The 15362-nt window shown below is 42.0% G+C and overlaps 1 protein-coding gene and 1 pseudogene across 2 annotated transcripts in view; one reads left to right on the top strand and one right to left on the bottom strand.

Moving 5' to 3' along the window:
- The first annotated feature begins 230 nt into the window (after positions 1-230).
- LOC102217941 lies at positions 231-3719 on the top strand (annotated as a pseudogene).
- A 4665-nt stretch (positions 3720-8384) lies between these two features.
- LOC102218202 (guanine nucleotide-binding protein G(I)/G(S)/G(O) subunit gamma-12-like) overlaps positions 8385-15362 on the bottom strand; it is a 37535-nt gene continuing 30557 nt past the window's right edge. For both annotated transcript variants that reach the window (XM_023339984.1, XM_005805946.2), the window contains 2 exons: positions 11119-11242; positions 8385-10843 (listed from right to left, as the gene is read on the bottom strand). In XM_023339984.1, the coding sequence (XP_023195752.1) occupies positions 10718-10843; positions 11119-11211 (219 nt within the window). In that variant the 5' untranslated portion in view covers positions 11212-11242 and the 3' untranslated portion in view covers positions 8385-10717. The remainder of the gene's footprint in view (positions 10844-11118; positions 11243-15362) is intronic.

The following is a 15362-nucleotide window of genomic DNA, read 5'->3' as shown; positions in this document are numbered from 1 at the left end:
GAAACATGTTCACTAAATACTAAATGTAAAGCAAATATTGCAGTGTGTAGAATGGATAGTGACAGTCAGAATAAACGAATCCATATTCAATAATATAATGTAAATGAACAGTTTTAACTGCAACTGCCATTACATTTTAGCAGCAAGGCAGCCATTTTTAGATTTTAAGTTGAGGTTGGTGATTAACCAAAACTTCTGACTCCTGCGGATCTTTTCTGTGAAGAAACTGAATGTCAAAGTCTGACAATCACAGGTCTAAAGGCCACGAGTTGATCACATGTTGTTGAATTGCACCCACGGGGGGGCGCTGTTTCTACACAGGTCTCGGGTTGAACGGGTTGAAACCTGGCCGTGTATTTTGCATGTTGCCGGACCAACAGCCAATGGGAGGCCTCCATGTAAATGAGTTGTGGGCTCACAGGCTGTCTCACTACAGGGAACACTCAGTTCACCGGGCAAACAGCGAGCATCGCACCGCCGTCAGCCGCAGCTCTCCATCCACTCTGGACTGTGTAGGACACCGAACCGCCTGGATGTGCAATATGACTTTTGAAGAAACCGGAGGAGAAAACTCTGTAGAAAGGTCAGCTCCTTTTACTACACGTCGAACATTTTTGCATTTCTTGTCCTTTGAGTTTCTAAATAGTTTCTTTTATGTCGAAGTTTCTCACTTTTAAACATTGTGACGTTGCACCAACTGTTTTGCTACGGCTTCAGTTTGGCTAGTTAGCATTAGCTTCAAAGTAGCTCTGGAAGCACAGCTGGAACAGCCTGGCCGCGGGTTCTGTTCGCGTGTCTCTCCTTCCATAAGCAGTTCCACCCTGCATGCAGCGTCACGTCACGGACTGACATCAGCCGCACATTAAAATGAACAAACAAATTTCAGCAGCCACTAAGAAGTTAACCGTGCGCCTGCTGGCAGCATTGAACCCGGTTTCCCCGTTTCCCCCCAGGATGGAATCGGTGGGCCAAGCCCTGGAGGAGGTCCTGAGCTCCGCGTTGCCTCAGGGCTGCATCACTGTCGGGGTGTACGAGGCTGCAAAGTCCCTCAATGTGTAAGTGTATCGCGTCCTGATGTGTGAGTGTGTGTGCGCACTCTTTTTAAAGATCTATAATGGAAGGTGATCTCTCACTCCTTCATTCATTTTTTTGTGGTTTTCCTGCCTGCAGGGATCCAGACAACGTGGTGCTCTGCCTGCTGGCTACGGATGACGAAGAGGACGTGGCTCTGCAGATCCACTTCACCTTGATCCAGGCGTTCTGCTGCGAGAACGACATCAACATCCTGCGAGTGGGCAACATGAGGCGTCTGGCCGAGATCCTAGGGGGGGTGAAGCCCGGAGGGGAACCCATGGATGTGCACTGCGTCCTGGTTACGGTAAGCATGATTCCTCACCCCAAACTGTGAGCAAGTCTGTTGAATCGTGTGTTCAAAAGAAACAAACCCCAGCATGCATCTAACTGCTTTGCTCCTACTTGCAGAACCCGCAGTCGGCCCTGTGGAAGGACCCGGCGCTGAGCAAGGTGAACCGATTCTGCAGGGACTGCCGCTGCCTGGATCAGTGGGTGCCGGTCATCAACCTGCCGGACCGATGAAACCGCTTGGAATATTGTCAAGAATCGTTTGCGTCCGGGGACGAAAAAATATCAAAACAACACCCGCCTGCGTTAATTGGAAAGCCTTTCTCCTCCTTCCTCTTCCTCCTTCTGCTGCTGCCACCCCCCCTCACACACCACCCAGCGGAGGAAATCAACGGGGGGGCAAAAATTGTAAAGAGCAACGGGAAACGTGAATGTTTCGTCAGGGTGAACTCCAGGGTCAAGGAAGAGTGACTCAGCAGTCCTCTCTCTCTGTCTGCCGAGAAAGGAGCAGTGTTTTTACGAGGAAGCGGCAGCATCATGTGAGCAGAGTGAGCGCACGGCGTGGGGGAGCACGTGTCTGAAGGGAGCGGGATGGGGGGGGAAGAGCTGGCACCACTCCAGGAACCGGACCGCGCCGAGAGTCGGCACCGTTCCTGTGACAGTTCGACCAAACAGAAACTGTTTCTTCAGCTTTTATTTAACGCTATTTAAAGTATTGTCACTTTGTTAACTTAAAACCAAAAAAAGAAAGAAAAAGGGAAACTTTTCTCCTCCTGTTGTTATCTTAAGGACGGCGTGTTCCGAGTTGTCCGTGTTTTCTTCTTCTTTTTTTTTTCTTTTTTTTTATATATGTTGTTAATTTAATGAAATTTTTTTATTTATTGTGCATAGTTTGGCTGCAGTCTGCCATGTGAAACTGAATGAAATAAACAGAGAAGATTCTCAGGGTTGTTCTGCCTCACTGATTTCCAGTAAAACGCGGCGCTGGGAGGAAGCAGGGCATGTTTTTATGACGCCTTGTTTTGAGGCCGTTGCCTCAGAGCGCTTGGCGCTTTACCAGGTATCTGACTATCCCTGCAGCATGCAGACTAATGCACACAGCATAAATATCCGTTTAAATGTGGAGACGCTGCACTGTAGTACATAAACCAGAACTGTAGCATAGAAGCTAACAGATGCATTGGTTTTATTTGCAAAAACATGCATCCGTTGTTTGCATATTAAAAGTAAAGTGCATCAGTCTGTACCAGGGGCCTGCAGCCTGTGGCTCCTTTGATATTTGGCAAAAACTGATAAAGAATGAAGACTATAGACGATATAAGGTGTTAGTTAAGCAGTTATTTTCCTTATTGCATTTCTACAACAAGATGTCTGAACTGTATCTGTGACGTTTTCAGATCTATTTTTTCCTTCTCGGTATGTTGGAAACTGATACTTAAAAAAAAAGTCAAAGTTTTTTCTCTTCCAAAAGCTAGAAATAGAATAAAACGCTGCAACACATTTCCAGCTGTAGATGCTCATCGGAAAGTACAGGTCGTCTTTTTCTGAAAGGTCGTGTAACGTTTGTGACCCCAAATGAGTTTTATGTAGCTGAACTGGGCAGAATGTTAAGGTCTGTAAAAAGTTGCAGATCCTTTGACTAGACCTTGCAGAACATTTTGCTGCAGCTACATTTGGATGTTTCCTAGTTCATGTCAGTTAGATTACAAATTTTGCCTGTTCTTTTCTGCAACAAGCTTTATCTAGGAAACTGCTGGATCATCATTAGTCTCTTGATGATCATGTTAGTCTCTTGAGCTTCTCTTTAATTAACCTAAATACCTAAAATGACAAATAGAAAGCAGGTAGAACGCAGAAAAAGAGCAACAAGTTGACCAATAACCTGGCTGCTGATCCTGCCTCCCTGTTCTCTTCCCTGGCCCTTCTACAGTAAAGCATCCCCACAGCATGATACTGCCACCACCATGTTGTTTTTCATTTTGATCTTGTGGGACCAGAGGAACCACCTTCTTCCTCATATTCGCTGTCGCCTGCATACTGCAACTCGTGGCAAACTGCAGATGGGACTTTCTGAAGGCTTTGGTTTGACTCTGTGATCTCCTCCAGACTGACGGTCATCCTGTCAGCAGGTCAACTCACCTGCCTTCACAAACCAAACACAGACTTCGCTCTCAGGCCAGCCAGAAAAATACTTCGTCCACAAACGTCACAAGACTTTCTTTTTTTTTTGTTGTTGAAAAAATACGTCTTATAATTTTAAATAGATATCTACTTTAGGAAATTTGTTGTAATCTATAAAGAACAACCATCTTATCTGTACTTTTGGAATTTAAAATAAAGATAAACATACAATTTTGCAAAAAGCGGATGGATAGTTTCTTTTTCTGTGTGATGAAAAATGATGTAAAATAATAATAATAATAATAATAAACAAAACTGATTCCAACCGAAAACCTAAGAAAATGTCATTAGGTTGTCATATTACTGGGTCTTTCAGGTTCATTCTCTTTTGGAAATTCAATGCAAATATTGCAGGAAAATAATTTAAAACTGTTAAAACCTGCATTTGCCACCACATCAATATTTAATACGGTAGCTGGTTCTTTTTGTTTTTTAGCTAAAGGTCTTTGTAAAAGGTTAAAAAAGCCAGATGTGGCTCCAGAAGACTAGGGTCTTCACAGAACAGCTGGAATTAGATTAAACACAAATAGACCATTTTTAAGGATTAGGGGAGTTCTGAGGGCAGAACACGGCAGAATCTTCGGAGTTTTATTTGTAAAAAAAATTCAAGCAAAGTACATTAAAAGGTTGTAGCTGCAACAAAAAAAGGCTTGGAATACTTTTGTAAGGCAAAGCAGAGGGAGCAAAAATAACTAATGTTGGTAAATCTGTGTAGGATCAGAGCGATTGTTGTGGCAACATGTTCTTTTCAGCCGTCGACTTTAATGCAATCCAAGCTAAATTTACTGCTGACTGGATAAAAATAGCAAAGAGGGAAGGAAAAAAAACAGCTGAAGCTGAAGACCCTCTGAGGCTGTAAAAAGAGAGAACCAGAACTTATTAGTGCCTGTAGCTCAGAGGGGAGGGACAAAGCTTTTACAGACACACACACACACGCAGCCTACACACACACACACAGGGTCACGAGACAATGGCCGCATGAGTCAGGCCTATTCAGGTCCCTCATTGCTAGAGCTGTACAGTAGTTTAGCTTTGAGGCTAAAAATAAGCCCAGTGAATAGAGGCATTCCCCTCTGACCGCTGACACGCTGGCAACGAGGGGCAGAGGGTGGGGGTGTGGGGGGCCTGGGGGCCGCAGAGACGTCAGTCAGCAGAAGACAGGGGGCCTTTGTTGGAGGAACCGGGTCAGAACGCAGGGAGCCACCGAGGAATGTGGGTGAAGACCGTAGGCTGCAGATTCTGGTTGCAGGAAGCATTTGCTACAGTTTAATAAGATGTGCAAAGTTCAAAATGCAGAAAAGTGATGGGAGGTATAAAACTTTGCATAAGCACCATTTTGTTTATTAAATACTTTCTCAACGTTTCTGTGGAAGCTGCCTCTCTGCAGAGTTCAGATGGTTTCGGTATGAAGGCCACGAGTTGAGACTTCTAGAGAAATACGACAGTCGTTCCAGAAATACCAGCATTTGTTGACAGAGAGGACATACGGAAGCTGACAAGAGAAAAACACACACACACACACACCGACACACACACACAGAATGCCTTCCTGTTAGTCAGAGGAGTGGCCACAGAGGAAGAAGTAGGTGACATGCTGGAGACGGTGGATTATTAGCTTACCACAGCATGCATACACAACAATGCATGAAATCCAGTTCACACACACACAACCTCAGCATCTGATTGGAGGAGGGATTGCATTGATGTGGGGCACAGAATACAGCTTGACCTGGTTGTAAGTGTAACCTCACACCTGAGGAGCCAGTGAGGGGAGGAGGGAAGAGGGGGGAGGATTGCATAACAAGCAGCGCATGGCTCAGGGCACATAAACACTCGGGATGGGAAATTAGAGCAAACATGTTTGTCCACCTGACCTTGTCGGCTCTCCCACCTGTTTGAACACAGGGATCTGTGGCTGATCGCCGCCTCACCACCATTTTAATCAAGCATCAGGCCGGAAACGTTTCTGCCCTGATGAACTGAGCTCAAGGTCAGGTCAGTCGGGTTGGATGGAGGTCGTGACTGAACAGTCATTTCAGATCCTACCGCAGATTCTCCATTGAGTTCAGTTCTAGGCTTGGACTAGACCGTCTCATTGCAGCTCTCTCTGTACATTTAGGATAGGTGAGCCTCCGCTTTAGTCTTTTGCTGCTTCTAACAGTTTGTTTCTTATTTTTTGATCTTTTTATTTGTATTTTTTATGCTAACAACAAGCATCTCCAGAGCATGCTGCCGCCTCCACCGTGTTTCACTATGAAAACACACAGATAAACCTCACATGCCCTTTTCCCTCTGGACTGGAAAGTGCCCTTCTGAAATCTATTTGCCCAAGTAGATCATGGCTATTGATTTGAAAAAAGGTATATATACATAATGTTCAAGAAGTAAAGTACAATAAACACTGTGTGGTTCATGTGCTGCACAAGCATTTGCACCCCAAAATATCTGCCACTTGTTGGAATTGTATATTTAGGGTAATGTGCAGTGCTAGCTTTCTACCTCATATCACTTTTGAATTTAATTTAATTCTTCAAATGATTTTTTATTCAATTATAATACATTCAATTCAACAATAAAAGCAGGAAGTTTATCATTCCAACTAAGTTCTATTTGAATCATTAAGTTTTTTAGAGAATGAAACTATAAGTTTTGGGTTTTTTTGGTGAAAGGAAGACTTTATGACAATAAGTTCAGAAATGTAGGACGCTCCAGAAATCAGTGGAAAGCAAGATAACTAGGCAGCAATTTTCGACCAAAGCATTTAAAAGTGTGTAGTAGTTTCCAGAGGTGGGCAGAGAACCCAACAATGGTACTCAAGTAAGAGTAGAACTACCTCAACATGTTTTTACTCAAGTAAAAAATTAGTCTTCCAAGAAATGACTCAAGTGACTGTATAAAGGCTGGAAAGGCGACTCAAGTACTGAGCCACTGATCAAAACATCAATTATCAAACCAAAATATAAATTTATGTAAAGTTATATGGAAATGTAGATATTTTAAAGACCAAGATCAAGACATAAATATATAAAAATCAGGTAAAAGAAAAAAAAAATCTAAATCTGTTTCTTTCAACATAAAACTGATGAAACTTTAACAAGTGTCTGTGCAAAGTGAATGTTTGGTTAAAGCAAGCTTGGTCTTCATTCAGTGACGTTAGCCACAGTGGCAGAGAACCCAGAGATTTGACTCAAGTGAGAGCAGCAATACTTCATAAAAATTTTACTCAAGCAAAAGTCAAAAGCACAGCCCAGCAAAAGTTCTCCCAAAGTTCATGTTTTTCACCTAAAACGTTACTCGAGTAAATGTAACGGAGTAAATGTAGCGTGTTACTTTACAACTCCAGTAGTTTCATATTAGCAAATCATCAAGTTTTTTAAAGGCCAGTTAGACTCAGTATCTTTTCTCCTTTATCTTGTGTGATTTGCTCCTGCATGCTGCATATCAGCGTCTCATTTAAATCCCATGTGATGATGACTTATTCATATCTTATTATTGCCTGAAGTTGCACTATGTGCCAACTTCGGCTTTTGGAGAACTTCCAATAAGATGCACTTCTCGAGAAGATCTGGGGAGCTTCCTGATCACAGGTCCCCTCTTCAACCGTTGAGCCATTTTTATCCCTGAAGCCTTGTGTCCATCATCCTGGAAAACTGACCGGATTGTACCTGGACTGTTGAAAGCAGTTGGACACGTTGTGCTGCTAAAACAGAAATATTTAGAAGGTTTTTGTGTCTCTCCAAAAACTTTGGCTAGGATTTTACTGCTGTGTTGTTTTCAGACAATCCAGTTCAACAAAAATGTCTTCCACTGGGATTTTATTAAAAAAAGAAAAAAAAGCCAACACAGCTCATACATTTGTCTCAAACACTAAAGAAGAATTATGCTCATCAAAAAAATAAATGAAGACACATGACTAGATGAAATTAACTGGGTTATTTAAAAAATCCTAAAATAACTGAATCAGTCAGTACAGTCCAGTAAAGTAGATGATGGAGAACCAAGAGAGCATGTGCAACAGTACATGGACACATGTACTCTGCAGACAGAGAAAGATAGAAGACAAGGTATTTATGGTCTACAGTGCCAAGAAAAGGTTTTGGTCCACATAGTTCCTTTCTTTTCCTTTTTTGTCTAACTTGAATAGTTCATATTCTAAAAAATATTTGAGCATAAGACAAACATATCATAAAAAGTCTAAATGTGTTTTTAGAAGCTTTAGAGTGTCACGCTGGGCAGCAATAACTGCCATCAGTATTTACAAAATCTACCAACGGGTCTTTTACGTTCCTGTGGTGAAAGTCTGATCAGCTGTTTGTTACAAGATTCTTTTAATTCAATCACTTTTTCTAATGGCCTCATTAGAGTCATTCCACAGTATCTCCACTGAACTATTGTCCTTACTTTGGCTAGACTCCTAAAAAATCGAATCTTTTTTCAAAGCTATTTAGAGGTAGTCTTGCTGTGGTGATGATTAACTTGCCACGTAGCCATGGCAACTTCAGCAACTTGAGCTTAGGATCATGAATAGATGAGCAGATTTTCTTTTTCTCCAAAAAAACTTCCACAAAGTTCAACTCTCAGAATCACAGTTGTTGCTCTCTCAGACCTTTCAGCCAACTTCAGCTTTTCAAACAAGTTTAAGTCAAAAATTTACCAGTTGATTTTTCCAATAGGGCCAGGTTGTTTTAAATAGATTTTACCCTTAATAACTAAAATCATCTTTTGACAACAAATTTACGTGTTCTCCCACATTATTTTAGTCTGATTTTAAAACTTGACGACATGAATCGTTTAAGCATGACAAAAAAAAAAAAAAAAAATTTAAAAACAGGAGAAATCCGTAATGGGGCAAATACTTCTTCTCAGCACTGTTTATTGACACAAATAAGCAATAATCCATTACACAGTGAAAAGCAAACTACTCACTTAAAGCCTTCATTATTCACAGTATTAGCCTAAAGCACTTATGTGACTAAAACAAATGTAGCTCTCAGAGTTGAAGCTGTCTGGCTTCGGGAATAAGACTCTGGCAAAAGTAAAACTGTAGCAGCAAACAAATTAAAGATTAATTGAAACAGGTAAGGAGATTAAGAGCACAGAATGTCTCTAAGTATAACGGTCAACTTAAATCCAGCTTTCACAGTCCAGTAACCCACCAGTGTCTCACAAAGGAGATTGAAAATGTATAAAAGAAAAGAGCCAAAATAATGGCAGGAAAACTCCCATAAATAGGAATATGCTGCTGGAAACAAAAATCAGAACCACAATTTTTATTCAAATTACCCAGGAGGGTTGTGTTTTACTTTAGGACATAACGGATAGTAACAAAAGAAAAAACTAAAAATAAAAAAAGGATTTTTTTCTGGTTGCCCTGTTTCTCTCGGAGTTCATGTTAAAACTGAGCTGAACTGATAATGAGTCTGTTCAGCATCAGTGAGATGTTTGAAATACTGTCAAAGAAAAGTCCAGCTGTATTTCCTAAAGACATTTTCAGTAAATGTGAATATTTTTCCAGATGCGTCTCGTTTGTCAGATTAAAAGTAGCTTTTGAAAATAAGCAGGTACTAAACCTACATTTCCTCGCTGTTTTTGCAAATATATTTTTGATCTGTCTGGTGTAATATTTTAATTTTAAATGTCTCGCTTTCATTAGCTGTGAGTGGAAAATCATCGTAATTAACAAACATTTGTCTGAGTGTAGTTAATCTATATAATGTTTCACTTAAAGATAAAGTTTATGAAATAAATGGGCTTTTATTCAAATTGTTTGCAGTATTTCTGTATTCAGCGGTATATTGATATGTGGCTGTGCTTCTTTTAGGCTGCAACACGGCAAGACTTTCAACAGAAAAGCAGAAGGCTGAGCGTATTCCAGGAAATCTGCTCTCTTTTATCCTTGTGACGATTCAACATCTGCCCGTCGTACAACATGTTGTTTTTGTTTTTTCTTTTACAAATCTATAAACTAAGGAATGAATCCACGTTCTCTATGGAACACACATGGACACTGCTGTTTGGAGCGACCTATAAATGGACACCAAGCATGATCTCTACTTGCGATTGTTAGTCCATGGCTGCCTGAGGCAACAGCTGGCCATCACCAGCAACAGAGCTTCACCGTCTCCATTTGTCATGCAGTAATGGGCAGCAGCCTGCTGGCCCACTGACAGGACGTCATTATCTTGAATGGTCCTTATCAGTAGAGCACAAACTCCCTCCTTCCTCAAGCTGGCATGATGAAATTAAGAGGTAAAGGCTTTTCTATCAGATTGACCCAACGAGTTAAGGGTCTTGTTTTGGTAAGATGTGGTAATTATTCATCAGGCGTTTGCTGCCACAGAGGAAATGTGAAGCCACCACTGGGCTAACATGCAGATTATACCTAGACGTAAAAGTTTCTGACTTCTCCCTGTTCTTTGGTTTTACTTTTATTTAAAGAGTACCATATTTTCCGGACTGCAAGTTGCCTCGTAGTATAAGGTTGACCTCATCCATGTTGATGAAAAGTTCCAGTTGTTTTTTAACAAACTCACGGAACCGGTGGACTTTAGCCTGGTAGTCTGCTGGCAGTTTCTGACGCACCGACGTTCGTGCCGTAAATCAGGTGGTCAGAAACGACTCTGCCAATGTTCTGACAATTCGTGCCACCTCGTCAGATTATCCTGCCATAGGCGGTGAAGTGCGCAGCGGAGCGGAGACGCCTGGAGACAGGCAGTTGCGTTCAATGAAGCTGTTGCACCAAGAAGACCTGCCTGCAAAGTCACATGTTCATCTCCTTGGCAACATTCAGGGCATAGAGATGTAACTACACCATTCACAGGAACAAGTTGTTGAGGCAACACACTCGTTCCTCCAGGTCTGGTCACCTTCCCTTCCTCACAGCTGCAAGCCTAGCCTTGGTTCATGACCGTCAGTATGAATTAACATTTGACGCATCAGTCAAAAAATACAAGAAGAGAAATAAAAGAGAAAAAAATCATACACAAGTCACACTGGGCTATAAGATGCAGAATCAGACAAACTATAAAAAAAACCCCTGCAATTTATAATCTGGAAAAAAAATGGTAAATGTGAAAAAAAGTCAACCACCACCGAGGCTTTTAGGCAAGTTTGTTCAAACTACTAACAGCCATGTTACATAAGAGTGTAGAAAAGCAACAGTTTGGGTATTCAGCTACAAAACAGTGCAAGGTTTCTTTTCTTTGAAGGGATTCTCTGAGGTTGGGATGCCCATAAGGAGAGGGTCGTTCTTGGCATGCTCTCCACAGTAGCGCATCAGGTCTGATGAAGCCTTGGACACCTGCACAAACACACCAATCAATCCACACCGCCTTAAAAAAACATTCACACTGAGCCTTTTCACATTTTGTTACATTCCAACTCCAAAGTTGCTCTTTGGGACTTTATTGGACCGACCCAATGCAAAGTGGAGCACAATTGTGAAGTAGGGAGAAGAGGACACAGAATACAAACAAATCCTAAACATTTCTGATTATGTGTAGGAAAAAACAAAGGCACCTTGTGTCCTAAGTGGATAGAGCAGATATGTGTGACTAATTCTCAATATGGACTCACTTTTATCCTGTCGATGCGAGCTTCCCTCCTCAGCTGCTGCACCGTCCGCCTGGCCTGCGCGACGCTACTGGAGCTCGGCGTTTTGGAAGACATCTCCGCTTTCAGACGATGACTCTGCGCGGACCTGTAGTACAGAGAGATATACTTGTTAACTGGACATTAATTAGACAAGGCATACAGATGATATTTACACGGGGTAAGCCAACAAAGCCACGGCGGAATTAGGCTGTTTAAACATTGACTGACAACATGATGTTCCTGGGAGGATTAAAGAAACAACAAAAGGTCAAACTGCTGAAGGAAAAAAAAAAGCCATGGCTCCAGGTGCTTTATTAGATAGACAATAAAAGCAGCAACTAGGCCAGCAAAGTATGATTTGATACGATAATCAGCGTTATCGTCTAGCAAACAACCTCATTTAGAAACCAAGGTCGTCTTCTTTGCATTGCTCGACAGCCATTTGCCATTCGTCCCATGTGCAGCTAAGGTCACAATATCAGTCTCTGGTGTCAACAAGAGCATCTTGTAAGAAACAACAGTAGACATGATGCTGAGAGCAGGAGACTGGTTTTGGTGAACAGATTTATATAAAACAAGTGAAAAGAAGTTGATTAGAAACAAAAAGTATACTGCAGGTTTATTCTTCCGCAATAAAATAAGTGCTCAAAGAGAGAAACAGGCAATTAATACATATAATAGTAAAATACTACATGGTCAGTACTTGTACAGTAGTTTGTCAAGTCCAGATGACCCCAAATTCATTCACACACTGATGAATAAAGAGTCAGTGCCATGAATATGAGACGTAAAGCTGCTCATTTGTTGAAGCGGAATGGACCTTTTATGTCACTGCCTGTGCAACTTCTGAGAAAAGACTGTTGACTTAATGTTGAGTTGACTCAATATGCGTAGAAGCTCTGACCCAACCTACCAGGCTCCTGTTTCACAATTTCCACTTCCAGGATGCAATGGTGTGTTTTTACCGGCTCATTACGTCACTGCCTGAACTGCTAGCAGAAGAGGCTGCACAGTTCCTGGATTCAACACGTCATTCCGGCCAACTGCAGAGCAGAACTCAGAGCGGAACCAGAGTTTGAGCAAAAGTCTGATGTCTCCAGTCTGGAGGGCCTTAACTACCGGAGGCCGAGACAAGCAAGGCCCAGGAAGCATGTTCCAACTGCTTCCTGGAACATGTAAGACAATGCAAAGTTGTTCCTTTGCATTAGCCTCTAAGGCAACAACTTTGAAGGCTAATGCAAGAGGAACAGAACAAAGTGTTTTTATTGTTACAGTGGGACATGGTGCACATTTAAGCAATGGATTAGAAACCCAGAGTGGCTCAGTTCTGATCACTTGAAGCTCATGTTCTTGGAACAAATGAAGAAAACTGTGCGACGCAGCATGGTGACATGTGGTGCTTGCCTTGTGCTCTGATGCCGGATGTCATGGAGGAGTGGGGGGTGGTGGGGTGAGGGGGCGACCGGCTGAAATGCAAATCAGATGAAACATGGGAAACTGCAGGACCAACTACAGAGAGGAGACGAGACCACGCATCCCTCTAATCCCAACTCCTCTCCCCTCACCCACTGCCCTTCCGCTTCCTCCACAGGAAACTGGATCGCCAGTCACCCTGCAAAAGCATAAATGATTAAATATGGGGTGGTGGGTTTAAAAATAGAAGCTTCCCACAGAGGAGTTACCAGGGAAACAGAGAAATGAGTTCTGCTGCAGCTATCAATAGCGGGTAGTAGTTTTAAAGCACACGCCTTTAGGTCGAGCCTCCCAGCATTTGAAAATCACAGGCAACATTACACTTGTTCAATGTGCAAACACTCGCTCAGTCTGTTGTTGTACGTTTTGCTTTCTTGACCTTTGGACTCTTTGTTCCATGGCGTGCCTCTCGTGTCAACACAGCTGTAGGGTTTAAACACACAACAGCAGCAGCAGCAGCTAGGAGTGAGCGGCTGTGAGAGGGCGAGCTGCGTCAGAGCTGGGCCGCGCATCCACACTGCATGACGCCGGCTGCTGACACACACACACACACGCGCACACACACCAGAAAGTTCCACGACTAACCCCAGCACTGTGGGATCACCACTGACACTAATCCTTTTTTTTTCACAAGATGATGTGTGCAAACAAATGTGCTCTGGAAAATTAAGTCAGTGGCTCCCAAACTGTGGGGTGGCACAGTTACACTAAAGTATTTCACTGTAAAGATGGTTTGTAGTGTGTTTTGTTGCAACCTGAAGTGTGAAATAAACTTTAGTGGAGTTTGAAAACAAGATATGTGTCTAGGTTTATGTCTAAGGGACATAAACTGGGGAACTGGCACACGGTGTGTGTGCCCAGCTGATTCTTTTTTCTTTTTTGGGGGGGATTTTATTATAATCCATAGGGGGGCCCAGAAAATCTTTGGGAACCACTGGATTAAGTCATATGTGTGTCTATGCTCTCTATGTTTAGAAGGTAGAATAGCAAAGGATATTGATAAATATAGCAGCAGCAGCAGCAGCAGCAATGTTTTCCAGATGTTGTACTTTTGGAAACACCATCCGGCCTCGTTGAGACTTTTCCTCATTCCAACAGGTTTCATTCAGAGAAACAAATCAGCAACATCCTGTTACAAAGTTCAGCAGAAAGTGCAAAAATCCACTATAGTCTGCAAACCAGCTAGCTGGAAAGCCAGCTAGCTTAATTCGCCGCAACAGGTCTACAGCTAATTAGGCTGGCTGTTGTAGAATGGGAGCATATGTGCTGAACCACAGAAGTTACTTCCAAAGGAAATCTGGCAGCAATTGTCACATTGCATCAAATCTGTCCGCATGTGTGATGAAATTGTTGCTAAAAATATCCCATCTGGGAGATCAGTTTTATGGATTTTCCTGAACCGAGAAGGTAATTGTTGAGCATCAATGAAAAAGACTTCTGAATGTCCAAAAAAGGCCAGAGTTGGTGCAGAGCCCACCCAACTCTGGCAGCAGATAATGGGAATGCATCTTCATATCCATCCATCCATCCAACTGTCCATTAATCCATCCATCCGTCCGTCCGACTGTCCATCTATATCCATACCTGCTTCTCCTTGCTGAGTTGTGGGTTGGTGGCTATCTCCAGGAGGTTATTGTGAGAGAGGCGTTGTTTACACCGTGGACTGGTCAAGAGTCCCCCACACAGGCCAATAAACCATGAAAACTTATAATTGAGGACAATCCAGAGTAACCAATTAACCTAACAGTCATGTTTTTGGACTGTACACAAGAAGAACAATGAAAACTCCATGCAGAAAGACCCCAGACTGGGATTAGAACCCAGGACTTTCTTGCTGCCAGGCAGCAGCAAAACCAACTGTGGGACCCTACAGTCTGACTGCATGTAAGGGAAAATATATGACTCAAGACTATGTGACATCAAGGGCAGCAAAGGAGTTACTTTGGATCAAAAAGAGATGGAGGAATGAAGAAATGACATATTTTGTGGGAAGTACGAGACGAGAACAAGCCTCACTTGCTTTAAATACAGAGCAGCAAAGACGTGTTTATGTTCCCACGAGAGTCCTGAGGATCTTTGAATGTCCTGAAAAATAAAATTGAATGCATCTACATTACATGCATCTATATGCATTATCACATTGACAATGACATCATAAAGTTGATTTTTACAGTAACCTGCTGCAATTCTTTGAAACCAAAAGTTTGTACAGTTGCAGTACACCAGGTCACATTGGACCCATCTGAAGGTGGAAGGAACTCCAGCTTCCCTCCAGCCTAATCTAAAGAATTTCCTGCTTGCCTTGCATTTGATTGACCAAATTAAACAGATTTTCTTTTATCAAAGACTTTCCTTTAATGTCTGGTATGTTTCTTGAACGGCACAATCTTTTTGAACTGCGATATATAGATAAGTATGAGTCAGTCAGAACTGACAGCAATGCAGAAACCGCTTTTATGACAACACATACATGACATGTAAAGTCAACAAGTCCTTTTTATTAATTAATAATTCCTAATTATTTATTAATAATTCCTTATTATTGCTGAAAAAGTTCCACTGACTTATTTCACTTATAACATGGGACAAATGTCTTGTTCTAAGTGAAATAACGTCCCAGTGGAACCAGAACTTTTTAAATCAGTATAAAGAAATTATTGACTTAAAACGAGCTCCTGTATCTTGCTGAAAAAGTTACCTGTAAGTTAGTTTGGTCTGATTTCAAGTCTAGTAAAATATTTGCATGTGAAACT

Source organism: Xiphophorus maculatus, chromosome 9, assembly GCF_002775205.1.
Source record: "Xiphophorus maculatus strain JP 163 A chromosome 9, X_maculatus-5.0-male, whole genome shotgun sequence".
In the NCBI taxonomy this organism is placed as follows: Eukaryota; Metazoa; Chordata; class Actinopteri; order Cyprinodontiformes; family Poeciliidae; genus Xiphophorus; species Xiphophorus maculatus.
Note: the sequence above shows the minus strand (reverse complement) of the source record. Positions and strands in the feature narration are given on the sequence as shown.